Source organism: Octodon degus, unplaced genomic scaffold (assembly GCF_000260255.1).
Source record: "Octodon degus isolate 3935 unplaced genomic scaffold, OctDeg1.0 scaffold00029, whole genome shotgun sequence".
Lineage (NCBI taxonomy): Eukaryota > Metazoa > Chordata > Mammalia > Rodentia > Octodontidae > Octodon > Octodon degus.
The window spans coordinates 4,132,373-4,143,788 of record NW_004524605.1 but is presented as its reverse complement, the minus strand read 5'-3'; the positions used below and the strand labels follow the sequence as shown (position 1 = coordinate 4,143,788).

At 45.2% G+C, this 11,416-nt stretch overlaps 1 protein-coding gene across 4 annotated transcripts in view; it reads right to left on the bottom strand.

Annotated features, from left to right (window-relative positions):
* Nucleotides 1–975: 975 nt before the first annotated feature.
* Nucleotides 976–11,416, bottom strand: part of Slc22a4 (solute carrier family 22 member 4) — a 69,201-nt gene continuing 58,760 nt past the window's right edge. For 2 of the 4 annotated variants that reach the window (XM_023713202.1, XM_023713205.1), the window contains 2 exons: nt 7,144–7,279; nt 976–3,922 (listed from right to left, as the gene is read on the bottom strand). In XM_023713202.1, coding sequence (XP_023568970.1) covers nt 3,829–3,922; nt 7,144–7,279 — 230 coding nt within the window. In that variant the 3' untranslated portion in view covers nt 976–3,828. The remainder of the gene's footprint in view (nt 3,923–7,143; nt 7,280–11,416) is intronic. The other 2 variants (XM_023713203.1, XM_023713204.1) reach the window with 2 other exon arrangements.

Below are 11,416 nucleotides of genomic sequence, written 5' to 3'. Positions count from 1 at the left end.
GCTAAGCTTGTTCTCAGTAGGTGCTTTAGACCACTGAGCCATCTCACCAGCCCCCTAGTTGGTCTTTGAACTAGCAGAGACACAATCATTTGTGTACTTGTCTGCTCTATAAGCACCAGCTCTTAGCTGGGTGTGGAGGTGCAGGCCTGTAATCCCCGCACTCGAGAGGGGGAGGCAGGAGGATCACTGCAGGCTGGGGGCCAACCGAGACTACGTAATGAGATCTTGGTTTTTTTTTTTTTTGTGGAACCAGGGATTGAACTCAGGACCCTGTGCTCGCCAGACAAGTGCTTATTCTACTGAGCCATCTCCCCGACCCTCTGTTTTTTCTTAAAAAAAAAAAAAAGTCATATCTTACTATTACAGAGTGCCCATGCACACAGCAATTAAATAAAGTAACACATTCTTACTTTTTATATTTACAAAAACTTGAAGAACATTCAACGTTGAGGGCACAGAGGCCGCAGCGTCCATGTACTAAACGTAACACTCCCAACTGAGCATGACAGTTCTCAGCTGCGGTCCCAGCGCTCGCGAGGCTGAGCACAAGCATCACCGCAGTCTGAGGCCCGCCTGGGCCAGCCTGAGCTGCACAGCGCGACCCTGTCTCAATCCCCTCCCCTCGGGCCGGGGGACGGCTCAGTGGAAAAGCGCTTGCCTGGCAAACGCAAGGGCCTGAGTTCAATCCCCGGTTTAAAAAAAAAATATATATCAATCCCTTCCCCTCCAAATTCCATCCAACCAGCCAACCAACTAAACAACCAACCAAACAAAAAAAAATCCCCCCAAACCAAAATAAAAACCCCAAAACATTTCCGCCAAGTTAGAGTTATGAAATATTTTAGTGACACTAAATATCAAATGCCAGGGCCAGGGAGATAGCTCAGTGGCATAAGCACCTGCCTGGCAAGCACACAGTCCTGAGTTCGATCCCTGGTACCCCCCTGGGGGGGGAATATATATATATACCCTATTACAGTGAAAGCACTGTGTTGAGCAGCACTAGCGAGGAGGACAGGATGAGCAGGTGAGGTGCTGGCCTCCCAGAGCCAAGAGCCACCTGCAGGGGCAACTGAGCAAGGGTGACAAGTGCCAGAAAGCAGAGGAATGAGCCCCTGCTAGTGAAAGGGAGCTGGGACAGCTCCTTCGGAGGCTACGTGGTCTGCCCCTGCAGACAGGCTTGGTGGCCCTGCAGGCTGGCGGAGAGACATCTAGACCCGCTGCAGGCCAGCGGTGGAGACCGATCGCCTGCAGTTACCCCACTGAGCATGAAGTATTCAGGCTGTTGTGTGGGGACCAAAGCAACAATCAGGAATGAGAATCGGTGTGTCAGTGCCTGAGATATAAAATGTGGACAACATAGGGAAAATATTCTGAAAGAGTAAGCAAAGTTTAGCAGCTTTCTGAGATGTTATATCAGCAGTAGTTCCTTTCAGGAGAGGACATCAGGAACAAGCATCATGTCAAAACTAGGGGCTTCCCTGCCCATGGGCAGGCTACAGGCCACTGGGTCTGATCAAAGATCAGTCCTTTGCCACAGGGCTGCTGAAGCCACCGGAAGGACAGCTTGCAGCTCCAAGCGTGCAAGGGCATCTGAGCGATGCTGTCCCCTCATCCCTAGCACCTATGAAGACACAGCTGACGCATATTTCCTGAGCTCATGGCAATGTGATCTCTGAGCGGCTTCACCTTTTACCTTTACACTGCTGGCTTGGCCCCGCGCTCTGCCACTGCAGAGGATGCCCTGGAATACGGGGTGCCGGAAGCTATGCGCTAGCTCGTGGAGGGAGCAGTTTCAAGCTCGGCCCTGTTCCTTCCCAGCACTCACCCCTCTTGGCTGGGGCATGCAAGCATTCCCTGCCCGTCTAACTGGTTTGTGCGGTTTGCCTGATTTTCTTTTTACCAGCAAAATATGACATATTGTAAGCCAGTTTTGGGAAACAGAAGGTATTTGTTACATGCTCTCAACAACAACAAGAAAATCACAGCAGACAGGGAGTGTAACTGCGGCGGCTTCAGCTAGATCATTTGCGGCTCCTGAAGGCAGTGGGCTGCGGGGGCCTGCATGTTGATCTCTTGCAGTATTTTTTTTTTTTTTTTTTGGTGGAACCAGGGATTAAACTCAGGCCCTTGCGCTTGCCAGGGAAGCTCTTATTTCACTGAGCCATCTCCCTGGCCCGATCTCTTGCAGTTTAAACCTGTGAAATATTACTCATATTTGCCACTGTGATATAATATTAAATATGTTTGATTTTCATCCCTAATTCTTATCTTAGAGCTCCTAAGTCTCCCTGGAATTTCCTGAGTATAAAGGAATTGTTTTGTTACTCATCATAAACCCCTGTGATAACTACACTAATTACTTATGATGTGGCCTCGGGAGGGGGCAGTCAGTTGAAAGACCAAGTGACAACGGATAAGAGGACTGGACCTTTCAACTCACCTGCTGACCTCTGGGCTGGACAGCAAGCTCTGTAAAGACTCTGGAATGAGATCTGATGAGCTTTTGGAACTTGGTACGCAGGGGAGCGTGCTCGTGTTCGGGAGGGCCCTCCGCGTGGCTTCGGTGGCTGTTCCCTGTGTCCTGACTGGCAAATGTGTTGCCCTGCATTCTGTGAGTCATCCTAGCAAATATGGTGGAGCAGGAGGGCCCGGGAGTCAATGGGCCAGAAGTACGGTGGCCTGGGCGTGCCACTGGCATCAAAAGCAGGGGCTGTTTATGGGATTGGGGCCTCAATCCTATGGGACCCGATAGTATTTCCAGGTAACTACAATCAGAATTAAATCAAAGTATTCATTTAGACCCAGTCAGCATCTTCTGGAGAACTGCTCGATGTGTGGGGGGCCAACTGCCCCCCACCTCTGCCACAGAAATACTCTTCGTGTGACAACAGAGGGAAAAGCTTTCTTTCTAACACTTACACATTCTCAGAGGAGTGTGTAATGTATCCTGGGTGCGAATACGGTTGTCCAACAGTTTCCTCAGGAGGTTAGTTCTGAGACTCCTCACGTTGGACGGCGTGACCTACGTAACCTGTGCATTTCCTCCTGTATACTTTCAATCAAATCCAAATGACTTATAACACCCAATACAATGTCAGTGCTATTTAAATAGTCATTGTACTATATTGCTTAGGGAATAATTGTAAGAAAAAAGTCCGTCCATGTTCAATAGAGACACAGCCATCGTAGGTGAACCTGTGTACTACAGGTCAGCAGCTATCGATCTAGGTTGGTTGAATTTAAGGATTTAGAACCTTTAAACTGTACAACCGTCTTCCCCATATTTGCCCATACACATACCTATACCCTGACGTCATCTGATAGTGTATTAATGCAATGACCTTTTTATTTGGATGCCACTGCTATGGTGGGAAAGGAGTATTAATCTTTATATGGATTTAGCCAGTCCTTGACTAGCACATCATTTTTCAGGGTCTCACTGCCGAGGTTAGGGTGGCCTTTAACTCAGTATGTAGCTCAGGCAGGCCTCGAAATCACGGCAATCCTCCTGCCTCAGCCTCCCAAGTGCTGGGATTACGGGCAGGTGCCTCCATACCTGGCAACTAACAATTTTCAAAAAGTCTTATGAATGCATAACATGGAATTAAGTATTAAGAAGCACTCTCTGGAAATGTTTGCTTTTAAAAACAAGTAGATCATCTGGAAGGGCCGTTAGAGTTCACGAGATGACAAGCACTTTTCCTCCGCAGCAAGCTGTTTCGGTGCTGCTTGCTGCCGTCTGTCCACCCCAGCAGGACAGGCTTTGGTTTCTTCACAGAGGCTGAGGCACTTGTCTGTTTTGCAGTTTGGCAAGAACAAGTTTTATCAGAATGTGGTTATTAGAACCTTGGGGTTTTCTTCTTTCTTCATTGAGTCTTTTGGTTTTTTTCCAGATCTGAACCTGAAAATACAGTTGCTGCTAAAGAAAATGAAATATTCAAGATTATTCTTCTCAAAAAACCACACTAAAAGACATTTCTCCCAATGGGCCGGGGAGATGGCTCAGTGGAATAAGTGCTTCCCTGGCAAGTGCAAGGGCCTGAGTTCAATTCCCGGTTCTGCCAAAAAAAAAAAAAAAAAGACATTTCTCCCAACAAGGGATGAGTAGCTATTAGCAGTTATTTGAACTCTAATTGAAGACCCTCATGAATAGAGAACTACTATTCTAGGATTTTGAATATCTAGTATTATTTCTGTAATTAAATATAAGATGAAGAATTTAAGCACATTTACAGCTTTCCTGAGGCAATGCTGGAGGAGTAGCCATGAATATCCTGGCAGATAAAGTTGATAGTGAGGTGGTTACGCTGACATTTCAGATGTCAAACCTAATCGTTCCAAATTCATGTTCAAACACTGAAAAGCTTGAGAACTGATCATATTTTTCCCATACAAAATAATGAAAAAGCACATTTTTTTAAATGGAACTAGGGATTGAACTCAGGCCCCTGTGCTTGCAAGGGAAGTGCTTATTCCACTGAGCCACCTCCCTGGCCCCCACACAACTGGTTCTAAGGCCCCTAAACTCACACTCTAAGCTTCGCCATCTTACTAATTTTCTTTGTGGTGGTTCTTGTGGAGCTAGGACAAGAAGCCAGGGCTCTGTGCTCTATCCAAGCGCCCCAGCACTGAGCAGAGCACCCAGCTCCAGAGGACTTTAACAAATTGCACACAGTTTCTTTCAACTACTGTGGTTCTCCAAGTTTCCTGCTTTGAGGATGATGTTTAGCTTGACTGCTGGTGTCACTCTGTATGAAGCCATGATTACGATACTTTATGCAAAATAAAGAGCAAAAGAAACAAGTGCAGTGACAAATGTGGCAGCACACTCACATGAGTGCCCTGCTGTGTCAGTACAAAGCGCTAGCTAACATCTTTTTCCTGGATAATCTAACTCTCTCCCTCATTTTGAATTGTCACATTTTATCACATAATGAGGGTGAGAGTGGCGCTTTGATGGAAGGCCGCCCTTTGCATCTGACTTGTTCTCACCCCAGAGAGGATATTTTAAGTCAGAGTTTTGGCTCAGCTATCAGCAAAAGTGCCAACACTGAGCAGATGTTTTCCAAACTTGGCTGTTCAGTGAGTAGTGGAAAGTCTTGAGCATGGAGCCACTTATCAACCAAGGCCTCACGGTATATCTTTAGAAAAAATACATAAAAAATGGGTGCCTTTTGTTGTACACATTCTGTCAGAAATCAGGCTCACATATGCATGCACTGAGCTGGATTATGGCCAGATACTGCCAACACTACGTTTGGGACCGTAAGCCAGAAATGTAAAATATTACCACATGATAGATGCAAACACTGAAGGTTTAAGGAAACTTCAATGATTGCCTGAAGCTTTACAGTACATGCGGCTGTTAAGCCAGGTGGATTCACCTTATAACACAAACTTCTCCATATTACTAATCTTTGTTGTTGTTCTTGAGGACCTAGCCTAGCACCCAGGGCTTTGTGCTCTCGACCCAAGCACTCTAGTACTGAGAAGAGCACTCAGCTCCACAGAGAGAGACCTGGCCTGGGAACTCTCGTTTGCTGTTCATTATATCCGTAGGAACACGCCGCTTAGCACCAGCGAAGTGTTTCCTAAGGTCTGTGAAGTTTTCCTAGCAAATTACTGAGCACAAGGAGGCGAACTGTGGAAAATGGAGTTTCCAGGCGGGTCAGACACAGGCAGGGGAGGCCAGGGCAGCACCGCGGGGCGGACGGGAGCGGGCTGCCACCTCCAGGGAGTGCTGGGCCTGACCCACATGGCAGCACACGCAGAGGAGGTCAGAAATGGCCGGGCCCAAAAGATGCCCCTTACACAGTCTTGTAGTACAGAATTATTGTATTTTATTTTGCATTTCTTTATTAGTGCAGACAAGTAATTTCTCAAGTGCATGCTGGAATCTGGGCTTTCACCTGGTGTTAAGTGCCTCTATAAGGCCTTAACCAGCTTTCCTATCATGTTTTCTCCCCATTGGCTACTCAGGGCCTTTTGTACATTAGCTATTTTAGCCCATGTTTGTATTTTGTGTTGCAAATATTTTTCATGTCTTACTGGATTTTGTTTTTATGGTTTTTTTTTGCCTTTTTAAAATTGTATGACTAGGTATAGCAACTTTTCTTTTTTTTTTTTTTTTTGGTGGAACCAGGGATTGAACTCAGGCCCTTGTGCTTGCCAGGGAAGCGCTTATTCTACTGAGCTATCTCCCTGGCCCCACAACTTTTTTTTTACGTCCCTTTTATTTTGACATTATTCTCAGAAAGACTGGCTCTAAAGGTTATAAAAACATTCAGGTTTTCCAGGTGTGAGGCTAGTGTGGTGCTGGACGAGGCGGGAGCTGAGGCTAGCTCAGCCTAGCGTGGTATTTCCCTGGCTCCATTTGCAGCACTGCAAGAACTATAATAAAAGTATGTTCTCTTCAGGAACATTTATGATATTATACTTTTAAACCTATATTTTGGGGCTGGGGAGATGGCTCAGTAGAATAAGCGCTTCCCTGGCAAGTGCAAGGGCCTGAGTTCAATTCTTGGTTCCGCAAAAAAAAAAAAAAAAAAAAAAGAATAAATAAATAAATAAACCTATATTTCACCTTTCTGGTGTTTATTTGGATATATATGTTAGGATTTAATTTTTCATTTCCTCACTATGTCTATGTTCTAACATCTTTTTCCTGAATAACCTAACTCTCTCCCTCTTTTTGTTAATTTATTTTTTTTTGGTGGAACTGGGGATTGAACTCAGGCTCTTGTGCTTGCCAGGGAAGCGCTTATTCTACTGAGCCATCTCCCCGGCCCCTTCTCCCTCATTTTGAATTGCTACATTTTATCACATAATGAATTATATTTTTTTTTTGGGCTTTGTATATATCCTACACCATGGACCACTGATTTCTAGTCTTACACCATTACTTCACTTGCTTAACAGTATGCTTTTTGTCTGACAGAACTGGTCTATTCTTTTTTTTCTTAACTTTCCTCACTTAATTTTTTTTCTTCAGTACTAGAGACTGAACTCAGGGCCTTGCACATGCCAGACAAACGCTCCACCCCAGTCCTTTTCATTTGGAGACAGGGTCCCACCAAGCTGCCCAGGCTGGCTAGCTATTCTTTCATGTTTGTTCTTTGGATCATTTCAAGTTCCACTTACCATTTCACTTTCTGCATCTGTTCTAAGGTCTCTGGTAGAGTCACTCCAAAGCTTTCGGGGAAGAAAAGGGTGACAATTCCAATGAGGACAGTCAGACTGCCCATGACAATGTAGGGCAGGAGTCTGTTGTAAGAACCTGCAAACCACCAGACATAAGCACACTGGTTAGACCCAGAGGTTTCCTGGACACTCTGGAGGGTCACTCTGTGAAGGTGGCACACACTAGGACAGCAGTTTTAAGTAGGAACATTTTCCAAAGAACAGATCAGCAAAACATCAGCTTCTTCTTGGCAGATATCCTTGACTGCATTTTAATAATCATTTACCTATTTGATTTTTAGTTACTGTAAAATTCTTGTAGTCTTGCTTGCCAACTGGTGTCTTCTAAGTTACTGCTTAATCATGTGTGACAGATGTTCTCCTGACAGAAGTCTTTGCCTCCCAGAGCTCATCTCTTGAGGTCAAGGTGACCACAGATGAGGGGCACCAAGTGGCAAGAGGCTGAGGAGGCTGTTTCAGGCCATCGCAATTCTAGTGCCACCTTGCTTTTGCCTAAAGCCATAGGCCATAGTGGAAAATGAGGTCCGCAGAGTCCTGAGACTCTTAAATGAAGTAGTATTTTTGATCAAATTGAAAGCAATAAATAATAAGCATGGGGTACACTGTGTCAAAGTGCTGTGCCTGGAATTAGTTTCTGTTTTATTTTATTTTATTTTTTTAAAGTTTTTTAAAAAATTTTATTTATGTGTGTGTGTGTGTGTGTGTGTGTGGCCAGCTCAGCCCACCAGGGGGCGGGGCTGGCTGGCATGTGGTGCTGGGGGATTGAACCGTGGTCCCTGTGCTTTGCTAAGCTTGTTCCAAGTAGGTGCTTTAGACCACTGAGCCATCTCACCAGCCCCTCTGTTTTATTTTTATTAATACATGTTTGCAGGTCATGCAGTTGCAATCAACTTGGGGAGTGGTGTTACAGTTTGTGTTTAGCTGTTCCCCGAAAGCCTCATGTATGTCAGGGGGCAGTCCCGGCTTGAGAAGCAGGGAATGGTTGAGGGGCGGGGCCAGAGGATGGGGCGGGGCCAAGGGCGGGGTCAGACCTTTAAACTGGCAGCACTGCTCAGCCCCCTCAGGCCTTAGGGCTCCCTCGGAGGTGTGGAGGGGGGTCATCCTGCACACCGTGGCACCCCAGCCTCTCCTTCAGACCCTGCAGCCAGTGATGTTTGCGACTGAGGCTGAGGAGATGTTTGGAGATGACAGAGGCACTGACTCTCCTGAGCAAATAAGGCTCCAAGGTCTTGCTACATAATTCAGGCTGCTTTGAACTATGAAACCTCCAGTAACTGTGAGCTAAATAGACCATTCCTTCCTTCATTTTAAGTGTTGGGTATTTGTCCCAGCATCGAGAGAAGAGTAACTAAGACAAGAGGTTATACGTGTATATCACACCTTGTTTTTTTATTGAAATCCACTTCCCCTTCCTTCTCCCTACAGGTTCTTCTATCCCCTTTTTGTACTTCTTGATATTATTTGTCTTAGTCCAAGTCATGGTATATAACGTGTACCTTCACCGGGGCCATTAGGATGCCGTGCTTGGGGCGTCCTTATTGCTCTCGTCTCCTTCCCCTCCTCCTCACCTTTTCTTCGTTCCCTGGTCCTCTTCCCTATTGCAGGAGACCTGTCCTTAATGGAGACCACTATGAAGCAGCCCTGAGCAGGACTTAGATCCACCGATGGGCTTTTCATATGTACTTGTGAGTCCCTCCAAAGCCTAGGCTGCTTGTCTGGGAACGGGCGGTGGACTTGGCAAGTGAACAGCTGTGAGTCATTGATCCCTACTGAGGCCTGTAATGGCAGATAGAGCCAGAAAGCCCCAAAGAAGGTCGCAGCCAAGGACACCTGGATCCAACCTCAACTTGCTGAAGACTTTAGCCTCAGGCATCTCACTCTTGGGTGGATTAACTTAATATTTTACTGGGAGAAGTCCTTGAGTGGTTCCCATCCTTCTTGAGTATTCTCCCTTTTGATAACTAAATAAATACTATGGGCTTCCCAGAGAAGGTCTTGGTCTTAGCCCCAGAAGAATCTCAAATTCTGTGGGAGGGCTTTGATCCTGCTGGAGCCCTGAATTTGTTCCTCTTGCCTCTTTTTATTTAGCCTTTGCAGTACATTCATTTGGGAGATTGCAGACCTGACCAGCCCGTAATAACTAAGGGATACTATTAGCCCAATACACCCCCTTGTACCTTTCTACCCATCCTTTATAATTTTGTTTGTACTTTGCCTCACTTAAATGAGAGATCCATTTGGTGTCTGTGTGTCTGATTATTTTACTCAACATTACATTTTCGAGATCCATCTATTTTCCTACAAATGTCTCAAATCTGTCATTCTTTTTTAACAATTTGTTCTTATGTATTTGGACTCACAGTGATCCTCCTGTTTTCAGCCTCCCCAGTGCTGGGATCACAGGCATGTGCCACCACATGCCTGGTCTTGGTGGCCAGCTCAGCACACCTGGTTTAGGGGCTAGTGTGGCATGTGGTCCGACGATCGAACCCTGGTCCCTGTGCTTGCCTAAGCAGGTACTTAGTCTGCTGAGCTATCTCGCCAGCCCTCAAATCTGTCATTCTTTATAAATGAGTGGTTGGAATTAGTTTCTTTTCACAGATTGACATGTATTCACTTTATACATAGTTGGAAGAATCATTCCACTACTTCTTTGTGTGGAATTTCTTGGACAGGGGGATGATAGGTCCTCATCTCCCTTCCCTTCTGTGCACAGAGGTTACACAGGAAAAAGACACCTTATATAGCATTTTATCTAAAACACAAGAAAAACATTGATCTGGAGGCTCTTCTAGGACTTGTGCTGCTAACAGAGTAGCTCTGGAGGTGTGAACGCCTCGCTGCTCTGGGGCCCCTCCATCCAACCTTCTGAGTATGGTTTGAAAGTATGGGGAAGAAGCAAATGTAATACGCATGGCATTATTGTTCAGAGTAGCTGTGCAGGCCACTCTTACATTAGGAAAAGGCTTCTCTGTGAGAATTTAGAGTGTATCTTTGGAAAGTGTGCGTGTGTGTGCTCACACGTGCCAATAAGTAACCAGGATGCCTGGAAGAAGAGAGAGGAGGGTCTGCGTTTCTCATCAGTGGAGTCCTTTGAAAGGAGGAGGCGAGGATGCTGGACCCTACACCCCACCCGGCACCTCACGAAAGCCTCTCTGGAATTATTCTAGATCGGTCCACTTAAGTATATAACAACTAAAAGTTTTTACATTGAAGTCAAAATGCAAGTGACAAACTAGGAAAATAATTTACAACATAGACACAGAAGGCTTCTTTCCTTCTATTGCCAAGAGCTCACACAAATCAAAAAGCAGGGGGCTGGTGAGATGGCTCAGTGGTCTAAAGCACCTACTTAGAACAAGCTTAGCAAAGCACAGGGACCGCGGTTCAATCCCCCAGCACCATATGCCAGCCAGCCCCGCCCCCTGGTGGACTGAGCTGGCCACACACACACACACACACACACACACAAATAAATAAATAAATAAAATTAAAAAAAAAATCAAAAAGCAGCAGATGAAAAGACCACTAGGATGATGGGCAGGAGACACGAGCAGTCAGCTCACTAACAAGTAAGTGGAACGGCTAAGAAATGTATGAAAACATGCTCAATGACACTATAATTAAACAAAAAGGCAATAGTGATGTCCATTTTTCATACAACAGAATACCAAGTGTTTAAAAACTGGCAGTTTCTACTTACGGTAAGAATATGGGAAAATAACCATTCTCATCTACTGACGGATTGCAATTGGTACAATACTTAGAATTCAACTTAGGACTATTTATGAAAATGAAATAAGGCCAGGGATATAGCTCAGTGGCACAGCACCAGCCTGGCAAGTGCAAAGATCACAAGTTTGATTCCCTGTACAAAAAAAAAAATTCCTTTTCTCCAGCAATTTTACTTCTTTGAATCTACCTATGACTCCAAATATATGTAAAGAAATGCGCAGAGGGCATAGTGGTTAGGGAAATTTGGGTTGTGGAGTTACAGTTTTGTTCAGGTTGAGCAGCCTTTATCCAAAATGCTTGGAACCAGAAGTGTTTTCAATTCCAGAGCTTTTGGTGTTTGGGGATATTTGCATAGACTCTACCAAATGAGCATTCCTAACCTGAAAATCTGAAATCTAAAATGTTCAAAAATCTGTATACTGACCTTCAAAATGTTTCATATTTTTGAGCATTTTGGATTTTGGGTTTTCAGATTAGG